The sequence below is a fragment of the Haemorhous mexicanus genome, chromosome 11 (genome assembly GCF_027477595.1).
Source record: "Haemorhous mexicanus isolate bHaeMex1 chromosome 11, bHaeMex1.pri, whole genome shotgun sequence".
In the NCBI taxonomy this organism is placed as follows: Eukaryota; Metazoa; Chordata; class Aves; order Passeriformes; family Fringillidae; genus Haemorhous; species Haemorhous mexicanus.
Genome location: NC_082351.1, coordinates 24,239,770 through 24,254,435, shown reverse-complemented (window position 1 = coordinate 24,254,435; position 14,666 = coordinate 24,239,770). Strand labels below are relative to the sequence as shown.

Below are 14,666 nucleotides of genomic sequence, written 5' to 3'. Positions count from 1 at the left end.
AATACAATACCAGAATTAATATGGACAGAAAATTTAAATTAAGATTGCATTCTAAATTTTGGTGTAAAATTACTTGTTTTCTGAAATTACTTGAGCTCTTAGCTGAAATATTCTCTAAATGTATCCTATAGTCTGTAACAGCAGATAGAATTGTATCTGTACTTACACAGAGTGGGAACTACACCTTCATCAACTGCACATTCAGAAATAGCCTGAGCCTTCCACTCTTCTCTCCACTCTCTCACCAAAACCCCTAACTTTAGGTGAACCAGAAATATCTTGTGAGACTGTAGTAATGCTTTCATGGTCCAAAATGCTGGCCCAAATCCAAAACAAATTTAAAGGGTGACTTACAGTGTTTTACTTGGTTAAAATGAATATTTCTATGCTAAAGTATAAGTAATTTCCAACTGATAATACATATGTTTCCTAGGTCGACACTATGGTGCTGTCAGTTGTGAGGGATGCAAAGGTTTCTTTAAAAGGAGTGTAAGGAAGAATTTGACCTACAGTTGTCGTAGCAACCAGGACTGTATCATCAATAAACACCATCGGAATCGATGCCAGTTTTGTAGGCTTAAGAAATGTCTAGAGATGGGCATGAAAATGGAATGTGAGTGTTAAGTACTCAATGTGATATTGTGCCTACCAAATAACAATTATGTGGACTACCACTTGTTAGTGTGTTCTCTCTGTTTTGTTATATGTTGCTTGAAGGAAACAGAATGCTTTGGCAGCATCCAGTGCACCTTTCTTTCATCACCATTTTATGTTGGAGGTGCAACAGTGGTTTGTTCTGAACCACGTCTCCAAGTATTGTTGTCTTTGAGGAGCCCAGTTACAGCCTCACTTACAATGCATGTGCCAAATACAGTGTATGTTTATAATAGAAAATATTTTGACAAGGATTCACATGAATCTGAGTCTAATACTCTGTTTTGAGAATCTGCTTTCCTTCCAGTTTATTTTTGTGGCTTTTTCAGCCAGTGATAGAAAATAATCACTGGGGTTTAGTGGGGTTTTTTTCCTCTTTTTAAATTTTCATGTTAATTTGATAATTTGTGAGCAGTGCTTTATGAGGCATTGTACAAACTGTCATATGTTTTAAAATATGCTTTCATGTTTGTATGTAGTACTCCATACATTTCCAGTGCTAGCAGCCAAACACTTGTTTCAATATATTTTTGTTTTCAGTTTATATCACCTGTTCTTCAATTTAGCACTATGTGAAACAATTACAAGGTTGTTTTGTGATGTGATCTAAGCAGGGTTAGTTCCAGTCACCGTGTTCACAAGGGAGGCAGAACTTTAAGCTGTAAATAGGAACATAATTGTTGTATTTGCACTATGAAACTCCAGACCTGTTGTGATGATTCTGCTGTTTCATGCACAATGTGCTGAATATACGATGAGATATTTGTACAAGAAAAACTGCTGCCGTTCTAGAAAGTAAATTTTTCTTATACCAATATGATTAGGGTATGTGTTTATTGACTTCACTGGCTTTGGGTCAGGCCTCTGATTAATTTATATGTATTCACCAAGCCAATAAATTTGATATGCCAACTTGGAAGCCCCTAAATTTTGCTAATAGTAACAGCAATAGTAAAAATAAAACCAGGAACTAAGTAACTCTTGCTGTTTGTAAGGATAACTTTCTGTAATATGTTTAATAATAGTATTTTAATGTTATAAAGATGCACTTTTCACTTTCTTTAAAAGTTACAAAGTAACTGCTTCTTGCCTTTTTTTTTCCCCCATAAAAAAATTTGCTACAGTTGTTCAGCACTTCAGTGACTGAACTCAGTTTGTTTCAATTCTCAAGCATAAATGTAGATTATAAAGGGGTTAGTTTTGGAACACTCTTCCATAACTGGGAGGAATTAATGGCTGTGAGTGAAGTGTATGTCATGCAGAGAGTATCCTCTCAAGGAATTAACCTGCATCTCTCAGGTAACTTGCCTCTCTTGACTTTTTCAGGGTTCCTTCTGGGTTTGCATTGTTTTGTGTCATCCAGGATAGGAATCTGCCTAACATTTAGATATAGCTGTGCCTGTGAAAAAAAATACAAATTGAAAACACAATCTTTAGAATCTTCCATCTTATCAAATGCCAAAAAAAATCACTACTTTATTCTAGATCAGCAAAACTTGAAGCAAAAGATCAATGTGTGACTTTCTTAGTTAAAAGTATATGTAAAAATACACATACTCACAGATATAGTAACATTGGAGCCTGTGTTTCTTCACTCTTGGTATTAAATTTCCAGTTTTTAACTGAGCTGGTACACTATCATAACTGCAGGAATTTTACTTACTTTTTATATTTTTCGTTTGAAATATTTCCTTTCAAATCTGTATGTTTCTATCTTTATGTAGCGGTTCAAAGTGAAAGAAAGCCTTTTGATGTGCAACGTGAAAAACCAACCAACTGTGCAGCTTCTACTGAAAAAATCTATATAAGGAAAGATCTTCGAAGCCCTCTAATAGCGACTCCAACATTTGTGGCAGATAAAGATGGGACACGGTGAGTACCTCAGTTCCACGAATCTTCTTTCACATTATTTGTGCATATTACTTTGCAGTCACACCTATATTCTTTCTCCCCTCTGCTCTTAGAGGGAACAGAAAAGAACTTTAATGCGCACATCATCTGTTTCCATTACCAAGACCAATGTAGGTTCTGCTTCTCATAAAAGTTTTTATGTCTGCATACAGGTATGTGTTTTTCAGTTCAGAGCTGGCTCTAGTCCAGCCAGGTCAGAGCAATGCAGAGAAATTGAATGATATTCAAGCAGAAAGCATGTAGGCTAATGCTGTGATACATTTGAGTTAGCACTTCTCTGAAATCAGATCTGCAAATGGCAGACTCAGGCTTCCTTCTCCTAAAGACACTAGTTAGGGAGACTCAGTGACTGCTGATTCACATCCCAAGAGACTGGTTTCAACAACAGCAAAACAGCAACTCCTTTTACTATATGGAAGATACTCCAAGGTGGTTCCTGTACCCTGCTGCTGCAGCAGTTCCTGCACTCTCAGGTGTCTCCTTAGGCAATGGGTGTGAAAATGCACATCATTACAATCAAAGGCAAGATTTCTTTCTTTTTTTTTTCTGAATAGAATAAAAAAAAGTCTAGGTTAAATATGACATTTTTAAAACTGTAGTTTATGAATGGTTGAAAACTATGTAAAAAATTGGATATTTTTATTCAGTTTTCATATGGGGGGAAGTGTGTATATTTAATTTTTCATATACATATTCCTTGTTGAACAAATGACACTGCAGTTAGGAAGTCTGAGCTGCAGGTTTCTTGGAGAATTGTTTTTCAGTGTTCTTGTTTGAAAGAAGTACTCACAGAGACATTTGCTTCTTGAAAATTTCCTTGAGCTACAGACCCGTTACAGATCTATAAATGCTACTATAGTCATAAGAATCACTCTGTTATTTATGTAGGATTCAGATTTGCATAATGCACGATAATTTGCTGCCTGTTCTTGTTTACAATGATAGCTGTTAGTGTCAGACCCCTTGTACTGTAATGCCCTGCAGCCTTGCACCTGTGTTGTGTGCGTTGGTATTGTGTTATGGACACTTGGAGCATCACATAAGTAGCACGTAAACTTCTTGCTGACTGCAAAGACTTTCCACTGTCTCCCTAAATTAGATACAGGAGAGGGAAGGATATTTGGACAAAAAGCAGCAGAAGTAAAGGCAGCAGAGATTTTTATGCAGGCTTTGATTACGTGACTGTTTCTGAGTATATTTTGGAATGTAAAAATATTTTTATGACTTTTACTTAGTGCTGGCCAGTGTCTTGCTTGTAATACAGAGTTATGCCTTCCTCCAAATTCTAATATAAAACTACAGCTACTAGGTGACTTCTGAGAGCATGAGGCGACAACACTTTCTGTAAAGCAGACCAAACCAGAACAAAAAGCAAATAAGAAGATATGCATTTGGGAAGTTGTTGTTGTTGTTTTTCCACTGGAAATTATAAGATCTTTCAGTCTGGAACTGTTTCAGAAAGATTTAAGTCCTGTTGAATAAACTGTAAGCTTCACTAAATTATTTATTTAAAAACTGGTAATTCTTTTTATGCTCTCATAAGTTGTTACACATTCTTCTGATTAATGAAAAATGCTGTTGATCATCAGATGCCTTACGCTTTTGAACAGGTCAGCCAGTCTTCTTGATCCAGGAATGCTCGTGAATATTCAGCAGCCTTTGGTCAGGGATGATGGTACAGTCCTCCTAGCTGCTGATTCCAAGGTATTACTGGCTCACTTCAGTTCTGAGATACCTATTAATTTGTTCAGATTACTTTATCTATTGCACAGAGTCTCAAATAGTTGTTGCTCTTGAGAAGATAAGGTTGTCATAAGTGTGAAGAACTGTATGAATGGATATATAAATTGATCAATAGGATTGTGGTTTCTTTTGGGAAGCGTATTTCTGCAAAAGGTCAGCCACAGATAGTTCTCAATATGATGTCTCATCTGGGACTAGGATTGATAATTAGAATAGGATTTAAAGGTAATTGAGAACCATTGTTCTTCCTGGCATTCAGGAAGAAGGAAAAGGTGCATAGGGGAAAAGGATCAAAAAGACTGAAAATGAGGGGGAAATTATATATGATATATTAACTGTAATTTTGATTTACTAGTACAGTGTTTCCTTTTTAGGCTGAAACAAGCCAGGGTGCCTTAGGAACACTAGCAAATGTTGTAACATCTCTTGCTAATCTCAGTGAGTCACTAAATAATGGAGATACTTCTGAAGTTCAGCAAGAAGAGCAATCTGCAAGTGAGATTACACGGTATGCATTTATATTTACACCTTATTTAGTAATTTGTGTTCTATGTGGTGTATCCTTGCAGTTATTCATTAAAGAAATTTGCCATTGTTACACCAGTCACAGTATAGATTGCGAGATTGCCCCTACTTTGAAACAAAATACCAGCTCTTTAGAAATCAGTTTTGGCTCTTGCTCTCTTGTGAAGAACTGTGTCCTGTGTTACAAATGTAGTGTTCTAAAGCTAGACCAGATTTGGTTCTCAGAAAAATAATCAATGACTAGTTTGTGACCTTGAAAGACTCTAAGAATAGCAATATTTCAGTGCCATTTTATTTCACGGGTGTGTTTTATGTAAGCTTCTCCTGTGCAATGCTTGTGCTCTTTAAGAGTCTGTATTACAGCAGATTTATTTTTGAGTTTGTGCTGCCATAAAATTTCCTGGTAATGTAGATTTAGAAAGAGTTTGAAGTCTTTCTTTTCTTAATGAAAAATATATGAAAAAGGAGCATGGAATATTAAAATTTCCAGCACAACTTGAGATTTGCAAGGCTGGGATTCTTTTTTTTTGTTGGATGTTTTTGGTTGTGTTTTTTGTATGGGGAAGGAGATTGGTTGAATTTAGCAGTATAGGTTAATAAGACAAAATATTTGGACTCAAAACTGTCACACTGTTTCTCAGAAAGAAGATTTTTAAGAGGAGCTTAACTGTCGTGGTTTAAGAACGGTATTCTGCAATTTGATGTTCACATTTAAACTATGCTGCTACTTCCTCCCCCTCCATCTCCAGTCAGAGGCACAAAAGGCAGAGATCACAGGTTGAAAGAGGAACAATTTACTGGAAATGGCAATGAGACTAGCAAACAAACAGTAACAGCAAAATGAAACAGTAATAGCCACAATGTTAATAACAAAAGGTATAAGAAAAATGATTTACACAGAAAAGCCCCTGACAGTAAACAAATACCAGACCAGTCTGCCCACTACACTGACTGGAAAACACCTCTCTGGGGGGAGAGAGAGAAAGCGCAAGAGCGAGAAGGACATTCATTAATGTCCATCTGGGCTGGCTGGGTTTAAAGGAAGTATAATGGATAGTTCCACACATGAGAAAAACAAGATACTGTACCCAGAGAGGAAAAAATGCTCCTTTATTTCTATTAATTAAGGCTGCTAAGTCTTTCATTTGAACTCCTCAAGTGAAGTGAATTAATATTTTAAAATTGACACTGCAATGTCAGCTTATGTCAACTTCTTACTCCATCTTTAAAGCAGAAAAAAAATTTATAAAAATACCTCTCCCAAAAAAAATCTTGACAAAAAAAATGGCAAAAAAGCACTATACCATAATAATGTCCACTGATATGAAATTGGAACACAAAATTCGTTTTTACATTTAAGCACTGTTAATCCAAAGAGAATTTACAGTGATCTATTTGGGTAATGATCCAGCAGCAGCTTGAGTATAAAGAAGGCTAGGGACCAGTCTCTCTTGTGTTACTGTCATAAGGCTTTTAAGGCTCTATGTATACTGGGAGATCAGGAGTTCCTGCCCATATTTCATATTAAGGGAAAGGAAATTCAGGTATATTGTCTAGAAGAAAACCACACTGTTCTCCACTGTCCCAAAAAGCTGGAGATCAGGAATGGGGACAAGGACAGGAACTTTGTTTTACAGAATACATCTGGTCTGTAATCCTCACTGAACCTGTGAGAAGGGGGAATAGTGAATGCCAAGTGCAAGAGGACTGTTGAGGTTTATGCCCAGCGGACAACTAAGCCTCACACAGCTACTCCCTCAGTCCAGTGGGACTGGCAATAGAATCAGAAAGGCAAAAGTGAGAAAACTTGAGATAAAGACAGCTTAATAGGTGAAGCAACAGACACACACACAAGCAAAGTAAAGAAATTCATTCACTACCTTCCATGGGCAGTCAGGTGTTCAGCAACCTCCAGGTCAGCAGGGCTCCAGCATGTGTAACAGTTACTTCCAAAGACAAATGCTATCACTTCAAAGATCCCCTCACTTCCTCTTTCTCCTCCCTTCTATATATAAGTGTGACATCACAAAGTATGGAATAATCCTTGTATCAGTTGGGGTCAGCTGTCCTGGATATGTCACCTCCAAACTTCTTATGCATGCCTAGCTTCCTCACTGAAGAGAGGGCAAGAAGCAGAAAAGGCCTTTACACTGTGCAAGCACTGTTGTGCATATCAAAAACATCTCTATATTATCAACATTGTTTTCAGTACAAATCCAAAATATAGCCCCATGTTAGCTACAGTGAAGAAAATTAACTCTATCCCAGCCACAATCAGCACAGCTCAAGGCCCCTTTACTAGTACGAATGCCAGGATAAAACTATCAGAGCAGGATTTACAGTATGAAATCCTTCCCTTATAGGGGAGATCTTTTAGCAGCAATATGTGGGCACCTTTTTTTTTTTTATTAATGCCCAAAGGGCACAGAGGGACCAAACTGTAATGAAACGTCTGACCTTGTGTCATCCTAAAGAGCTCTTGTGTGTGTTGCCTCTAAGTGGAAATATTTTATAGCATTTAATTTGAGCACTATGAATTTTTTAAGATCTAAGGAAGCACTCTTTCATTGTTTACTTATTTTTTATTTTTTAGGGCATTTGATACTTTGGCTAAAGCACTTAATACCACAGATGGTACAACAGCTCATAACTTGGCAGATGGGATGGATCCTACAGGAGGAGGGAATATTCATGTAATCAGTAGAGATCAGTCAACACCAATTATTGAAGTGGAAGGACCCCTACTTACAGATACACATGTCACATTTAAGGTGGTTGCTTCTTTAAATGTCTTACTAAACAAACTAATGCTTAAGATGTATGAGCTCCTACATAATTTCTTGTCTCATATTCCCAATTTACATTTCTTGACAGTAGTAATGAATTATTTAGTACAATTTGACAACTTCTTGTCATGCTGTTGATTGTGATGGACTATGAGAGTAGTTTGAATGGTTTTGCTGGTTATTTCACCGATGATAAAAACTAGTTTATGTCTGAACTATATGTGTTGTACTGTACTTTTATTTTTTGCAGCTGACAATGCCCAGTCCGATGCCAGAGTACCTTAATGTACACTACATCTGTGAGTCAGCATCCCGACTCCTTTTCCTCTCTATGCACTGGGCTAGGTCCATACCTGCATTTCAAGCTCTTGGGTAAATGGACATACTCCGTTTGAATGGTTTGCTTTTGAATGAATTTAAGTACTGATCTGAATGCTTCCCAGATATTTTGAACTTTTTAGTTACAATATTATTTAATTTTTAATTAATATTTTAAAATGTGCGAAGACTATGCAATATTCCCTGTTTTGAAGAATAAAATAGAAGATGGCAGAAGGGAGGGTAGCTACAATATCTGATGTTACTGTGGTTACAGAAACTAAAGCCAAATCAAAAGCAAGCATTAATTTGTAGAAATTAAATGCTTGCTTTTGATACCTTACTAAAGAATCGATGAGCACCATTTCACAGATAACCCAGAATGGTTTCCCATAGTCTATAATTTCTTTTTGCTTCTTGAAATACTTGTAATGTGCTAATATAAGCCTGTTACTAAAAAGTTTTGCAGTAGCTTAATCCTTATTATGAATTGTTATACATAACATAATTATACATAGGGCAATACCAAGGTGATATGCAAACTACCTCGTGTTGTTTGATTTTCTGCTGTTTATAGGCAGGACTGTAATACAAGCCTTGTGCGTGCCTGCTGGAACGAACTGTTTACCTTAGGGCTGGCACAGTGTGCACAGGTGATGAGTCTGTCCACTATCCTGGGAGCGATTGTCAACCACCTCCAGAACAGCATACAAGAAGGTATGTTACCAGTGCTGCTAACAATATACAGGGACGTTTGGATAACGTTGCTCACAAGGTGTTTCCCCATCAGGGGCAGAACTGTTCACCAGGAACCAGGAGAAGGTGAAGCTTTCTCTTGCATAATTATCTTTCCCCTGGTGATTTACAATTTTGTTGCACTATCCTCACATAGATATTTGTGGGATAGAATTGTCCATAGAGGCAATTGGGTCTTCTATGCCTGACCGATATTACAGAGAAAGACAGTACATCGTAAAATACTCCTTGGATGTGCTCAGAGGGTTTTCTTCCCATCCAGATGTATGTTTTTTCCTCTTAGAATAATGATATCCTCTTCCAAACCACACCAGACTTTTTCCTTTAGGAACTTTCCTTCTCCTCTTTGCGGTGTAAAAACACAGCATTTGCCAGTTATCACAACAAGCATATTCTTGCATGTATAATGGTTTTGGGTACTACTGTAATGTAATAATAATTAATGTATTTTGAAGTGCCCTTGAAGCTTTAAGCAACCTAATTTCTGACATTCTTAACAAGATGTATGTAATTTTATTTTTTGATTCAACGTTGGTCTGTTGATAATGATGATTATATCTAGAGTGGATGAAAATCTGTTATATTTGCTTTTTTTTCATTCTTTAAAGACACTTCCAATCAATAGGATGGATTAGCATGAAAATAATATTCACTTTTAAAAGGAGGAAGAAAACAATGCTAGCAGTTTTAAACTCTGCAAAGACAGCATAATACATGAGAACTACTTTAAATTTACATGTCCATTAAAAGCAGTTATAGAATAGTATTTGGTACCATTTAAAAATATTTTTTTATGGTGTCATTATTTTGCACACAAAAAATTAGAAAATAGTTTTTTACTGAGGAGAGTAAAGCAGATCTATTTTTCTGCAGCTGAAGGATATTAAATATTTTTCCAGCTATCTTCTTTGTATATTTTATAGTTCTACAATCAAGTTTTAATCTACTTTATTAGTTTCGTCATGATAAAGTAAATTACACTGAAATTTGATTCTTTAATGGATAGTATGCTTTAATTGCTTTCACAATGAATATAGAGTTTTTTCCTGGTTTGGTTTTGGGGGTTTTTTTTGTTGGTTGGTTTTTGTTTGTTTTGGTTTGTTTTCTCATTTAAGAGAGCCTGGACAGTCCCAAAATACAACAGAGTGCTGCTCCTTTCCTGCACAGAGAGGAAAAAGTTGAAAAGATCAGTAGGGAAACCTGCATATTGGATGTTCTATGCAAAGTTAGGTTTTATATCTGTTTCAGAATACACAGAGCTGTCTATTCCACCTTTGTTCCAAGCAGTGGAGAGGAGTAAGTGGCAGGGCTGTTACAGCTGGTTCCACTTCAGTTCTTATGCATCAATATTGTAAAAAAATATTTTTTTTCTAGAACCTGTACTTGCACTCATGCTATGTTAGCTGAGAGCAGCCAATAAAAGAGGATCATTAGTGTTATTTATCTATTCTGCAAAGTTATCGTGTTATATTGTGTATTATACCTTCAAAATTCAAAACAAAGAAATTTCAGAACTTTATTTATTAGTGATTAAGCTACTTAGAAACTCTGGAATTCTAGTTTGTTTTTCCTGAGTTTTTCTGGACTATATTTTCCCGCTTAACATAGAAATAAAAATATTACATTATGTCTGTCTTCATCTGTCTTGAGTAACTAAAAATTTGTATCACAATTAATGATTTAAGAAATGTAGATTATGCTTTCATTCTTATTTCAAGACTGTGAAAAAAATGGTTCTTCTATTCATTTAATCTTCTTATTGCAGTTTCAGAAAATAGATCAAATTGTAATAAACTATGCCAAGGATTCTGTTTAAGCCACATGGAGTCTAAGCAATCCTATGCACTATTCGCTGTATAGAGAAAAAAAAAATATTCAAATTAAAATTATATTAAATACTAGCATTGGAGATTATGACTGGAATAAAATTATTCTAATGTGTTTTTCAAGAAAAGGTTTTATCCCTTGTAAACTGACTTCTGAAGTTTGATAATAGTAATTATAAATTTAAAAAATTGTCTTAATGTATTCCCTAATGTTTTTATTCCTTGACTATTTTGTAGATAGATACGCATTCCAGTATAAAGACTTCTATTTACCAAAATAGAAATCTCTCCCTTCATAGGTTAGCAGCTAATACCATTCTCTCGTAAGAGATCTATAAATAAAATACATTTTTTAAATTTAAATTTTAAGATAGATTATGAACCCAGTATAAGGAATGTGATCTTTCAAATGATGGAAGAATCTGTGTATGTGTATTTCAATGAATTTATCCTATCAGATGGGAAATAGACTATTTACTATAGCTAATGAAATGTTCACTGCTAAAAGTACAGATAGAGGAGAAAGCAGCACTGTCATTACTGTTGCATTCACATTTGGAAAGGCTAATTCAATAATGTTTGAATTTAAAATTAGGGTTGCGTGCATTTGCCTTGTGCTTCTGTTCATTCCCAGAATCACTCTAGCCATTTGTAGAATAATGCAGCATCATTTCAGAATCTCTGCTGAGAACAGTACATCACTGGAAAAAGTTTGGTGTGGCAGATTATGCTGTGCTGGCAACAGGATAACATTCTGTTGCTAGAATGTTCTTAACATTGTTTGCTAGCTCTGGATCTGACTCAGACTTTATAAATTAACTTTGCTTTCATAATAATTCAGGCCATCCTTAATGTTAAGTGGTTCTAAGACAGCAAAAGACTTGCAAATATCACTTGACTTGACTTATCAAACTTTATTTGTTAATATATTAGAAATGCTTGAGCTCAGATGAAATAGTAAGCAATATCTTTTTGTAGATAAACTTTCTGGCGACAGAATAAAGCAAGTCATGGAACACATCTGGAAACTTCAGGAGTTCTGTAACAGCATGGCCAAGCTTGATATTGATGGATATGAATATGCATACCTTAAAGCTATAGTCCTTTTTAGCCCTGGTAAGGAATTTAGTAACCATATCTTTTTAAATAATAACCCTTAATATGTAAATTCTTTAGCATTTTTTAAATGAGACTAATGTCTTGAGATGAAACTCATCTGTTAAGTTGCAGATAAAATTATTGTTTCATAATGATTATCATAATCTGTGTCTTAAAATAACTTCAGAGCAACATATCCATGTTATTTACAGTTCCAGTCTATCAGGTGTTTCCTGTATATCCATCCAAGAATATTACATTCTCAAGTTACTCTCATCTGAGAATCTATGAGTAATAAATTATCTGGAACATGTGCTAGCAATATTAGTGAGATAAATGGTGAGGGGGATGAGAAGAAATGCATTTTCCAAGTGACAAAAAGAAATTTGCTTTTATTTTAGTATTTTTAATATACTTATAAGAGGAATAGCTGAGATATGAGCAGAAATACCTATTGTATATAAAACTTCCACAAATTCTCAAAAACTGAATGTAAATAGGCTGTCTTCCATTTGTTACTAAAAAGTGACAGCAGATAGCTAAAGCAGAGTTTCTGAAAAATGAAAATTTACTCAAGACAATTGAGATTTTCTGGAATGATAAAGAAACTGGAAGTGTCAGTCTTTTCAGCAAAGATGGAAATGGTTCAAGAACACACAAAGGTTAATCTAAAACTCCTGACAGGCTGAGTAAAAGGGAAGGTTTTGCTCAGAAATGCATATTATTTATTTTAATTCAAAGGTATTTACCATTTTGTATTTAATAGAATACAAAGAAAAAGGATATATTGCTATTGGTGTGTTTGCTTGGGGTTTTTTTGCATTGGTAACTATTTTTCTCTTTGTAATAAAACTTAATTAGAAGATACTGGTGTCCTGAAATGTTCTTTTGAATTTTTTGGGGGAGATTGTCCCATTAGAGTTAGGTTTATTAGAGCTTTTATTTGAGTTGGAAAAGCAAGAAACTATCCAAACTCAAGGTAGCTCTTTCCTATTTCAAGGAGAAGCGGTTTGGACACATGAATGAAGATATTTCGGCATACTAAGAGAGGTGATATTTTGTGGGTTTGCTTTTTTTTGCTCTGAGCACATGGCTGTCTGAGGAGCTGAGCCAGCTGGAATTAAAACATGAGACAGACTTGAGAAGATTAAGACATTGATCTATCCAGAAAATAACCCTAGATACTTCTTAGCCAGCCTAGTTAGAACAAATCACAGAGTCGAACATGTTTACATTTAAACAGGAAAAGTTTAAAAGAAATTCTGTGTCATTGCCTGGTACACACATACAGGCTTAATCTTTGTCCACTTTCTTATGGATACACACAGCTCTAGAGAGAAAAGCAAACAAGCTAATTCTGAAGCCAGGAAGTAAATGTTTACCTTTATACAGCTAGCATGTTAAACATCACAATACCAGAGAAATATTTCATTGAAATTAAATGTGAGAGTCTTATAAATACATTTATTTCACAATGTATAGGGAAACAATCGACATACAGAAATGTTTTGTTTCTTTAGATCACCCTGGTCTGACCAGTTCAACCCAAATAGAAAAATTCCAGGAGAAGGCACAGATGGAATTGCAGGACTATGTACAAAAAACCTATCCAGAAGATACTTATAGGTATTTATTTCTAAAGTACCCAAAGTAATGTTGTGGGCTGTAGCTAACAGAAGTACAAAATAATGTCATTGATGTTTTTGATATCTGGGGTTTGGGGTTTTATTTGACTGTTGGTGAGAAAGAACTGAAACCTAATTCATTAAAGCAGGTTTGTTTAAAGATAGGTAGAAACAAGAATAGCTGTCTAGCTTCCTCCATGTAAATTAAATTTATTAGTACTTTCTTGGGTTTTGAGGGGTTTTTTTGAGACTCTCATAGTCATGTTTAGAAAAGTAAACAGACTTATTTTTTAGAAGTTTGGGGGATAACTGCTTCAACTGACTAATTCACACTGCTTATTTTTTCAAGTTATTTTAAAGTCTCTTTGACAACTATCATCCTTGAAATGTTTTTTAAGTTGCATATGCAGAAAAATGTTAAAACTGTCAGTTATAGCCCTTGGAAAAACAACGATACATATAACAAGGAACAATAACCATTTCTCAAACTTCTGTTTATAAGAAGTTCCCACATGCTACTTATTTTCTCCTCTGGGTTTGGCTTTGTTTTTTTTTTTTAAATTTCCAAGGACTTCTCTGAAATTATCTAGCCTGTTTTTTCACTTCTCAACTATTCTGTTTGCTATGTGCTAGAAACAATTACTGTATTTTCTAATGATCTCCATCAAAACTCAAAATTAATCAACAATGATTCTCTGCACTATCAGGGAACTTCTCACCTCTGTCTGTTAGATATACTAGAACACATTCTTTTTTACTGCGAAAGGCATCCTCATGTAAAGAAGAAATCCCATACACTTAAGCACTGTCTGAGTGTGGAGTAACTAAAAAGAAGAAAAAAACCTGTCTGAAAAAGAGAGCTTCTCCCATCGCTATTTTCTGCACTGATCTTGCAGAATTAACACTGTGGTGCAATGAAAATAGGATTCTCTGCCTCAGAAATATCCTCAAATCCCACATTCTTCCATGTACAATTGAGGCCGCCTGGTTTGATTAGTGAGAGCTGAATATCTACCATAAAACTTAATATAAAATTTGTTCCATATACTTATTTCTCATAATAGTGTCTCAGGGAAGAAAATCAGAGTTACATTCCCCAAGCAGTGTCTCATATTTTAACTAATAGTGTCTGCAGTGTCTCGTATTTTAACTAATAGTCTCTATCTCCATGCTCTACTACAGACAAGTTTAGAGAACAAATCTGTTTATTTCTGAGCAACTGAGTGGTGGTAGAAATTGAGATAGGGGACAAGTGCTACAATTTTCATAAAAACAACAGCATAGTTTGAATATTTTTGCTCTGAAGATTACAAGATAGGCTATATTAGCAGAATGGACCTTAGATATTATCTCCATAAATATTCAAGCGTTTTCCAGAGCACCCGTGGTCAGTGCTACATGAGGTTTGCTTTTACATGGTTCTG

The 14,666-nt window shown here is 35.2% G+C and overlaps 1 protein-coding gene across 9 annotated transcripts in view; it reads left to right on the top strand.

Moving 5' to 3' along the window:
* The window catches only part of NR2C2 (nuclear receptor subfamily 2 group C member 2), a 39,069-nt gene that overhangs the window by 15,349 nt on the left and 9,054 nt on the right, over window positions 1–14,666 (top strand). For 6 of the 9 annotated variants that reach the window (XM_059856915.1, XM_059856910.1, XM_059856912.1 and 3 more), the window contains 9 exons: window positions 434–613; window positions 2,379–2,526; window positions 4,176–4,269; window positions 4,683–4,816; window positions 7,427–7,604; window positions 7,870–7,991; window positions 8,515–8,654; window positions 11,498–11,635; window positions 13,138–13,243. In XM_059856915.1, the coding sequence (XP_059712898.1) occupies window positions 434–613; window positions 2,379–2,526; window positions 4,176–4,269; window positions 4,683–4,816; window positions 7,427–7,604; window positions 7,870–7,991; window positions 8,515–8,654; window positions 11,498–11,635; window positions 13,138–13,243 (1,240 nt within the window). Of the gene's footprint in view, window positions 1–433; window positions 614–2,378; window positions 2,527–4,175; window positions 4,270–4,682; window positions 4,817–7,426; window positions 7,605–7,869; window positions 7,992–8,514; window positions 8,655–11,497; window positions 11,636–12,617; window positions 13,244–14,666 lie in introns of those variants that run through there. The other 3 variants (XM_059856917.1, XM_059856916.1, XM_059856918.1) reach the window with 3 other exon arrangements.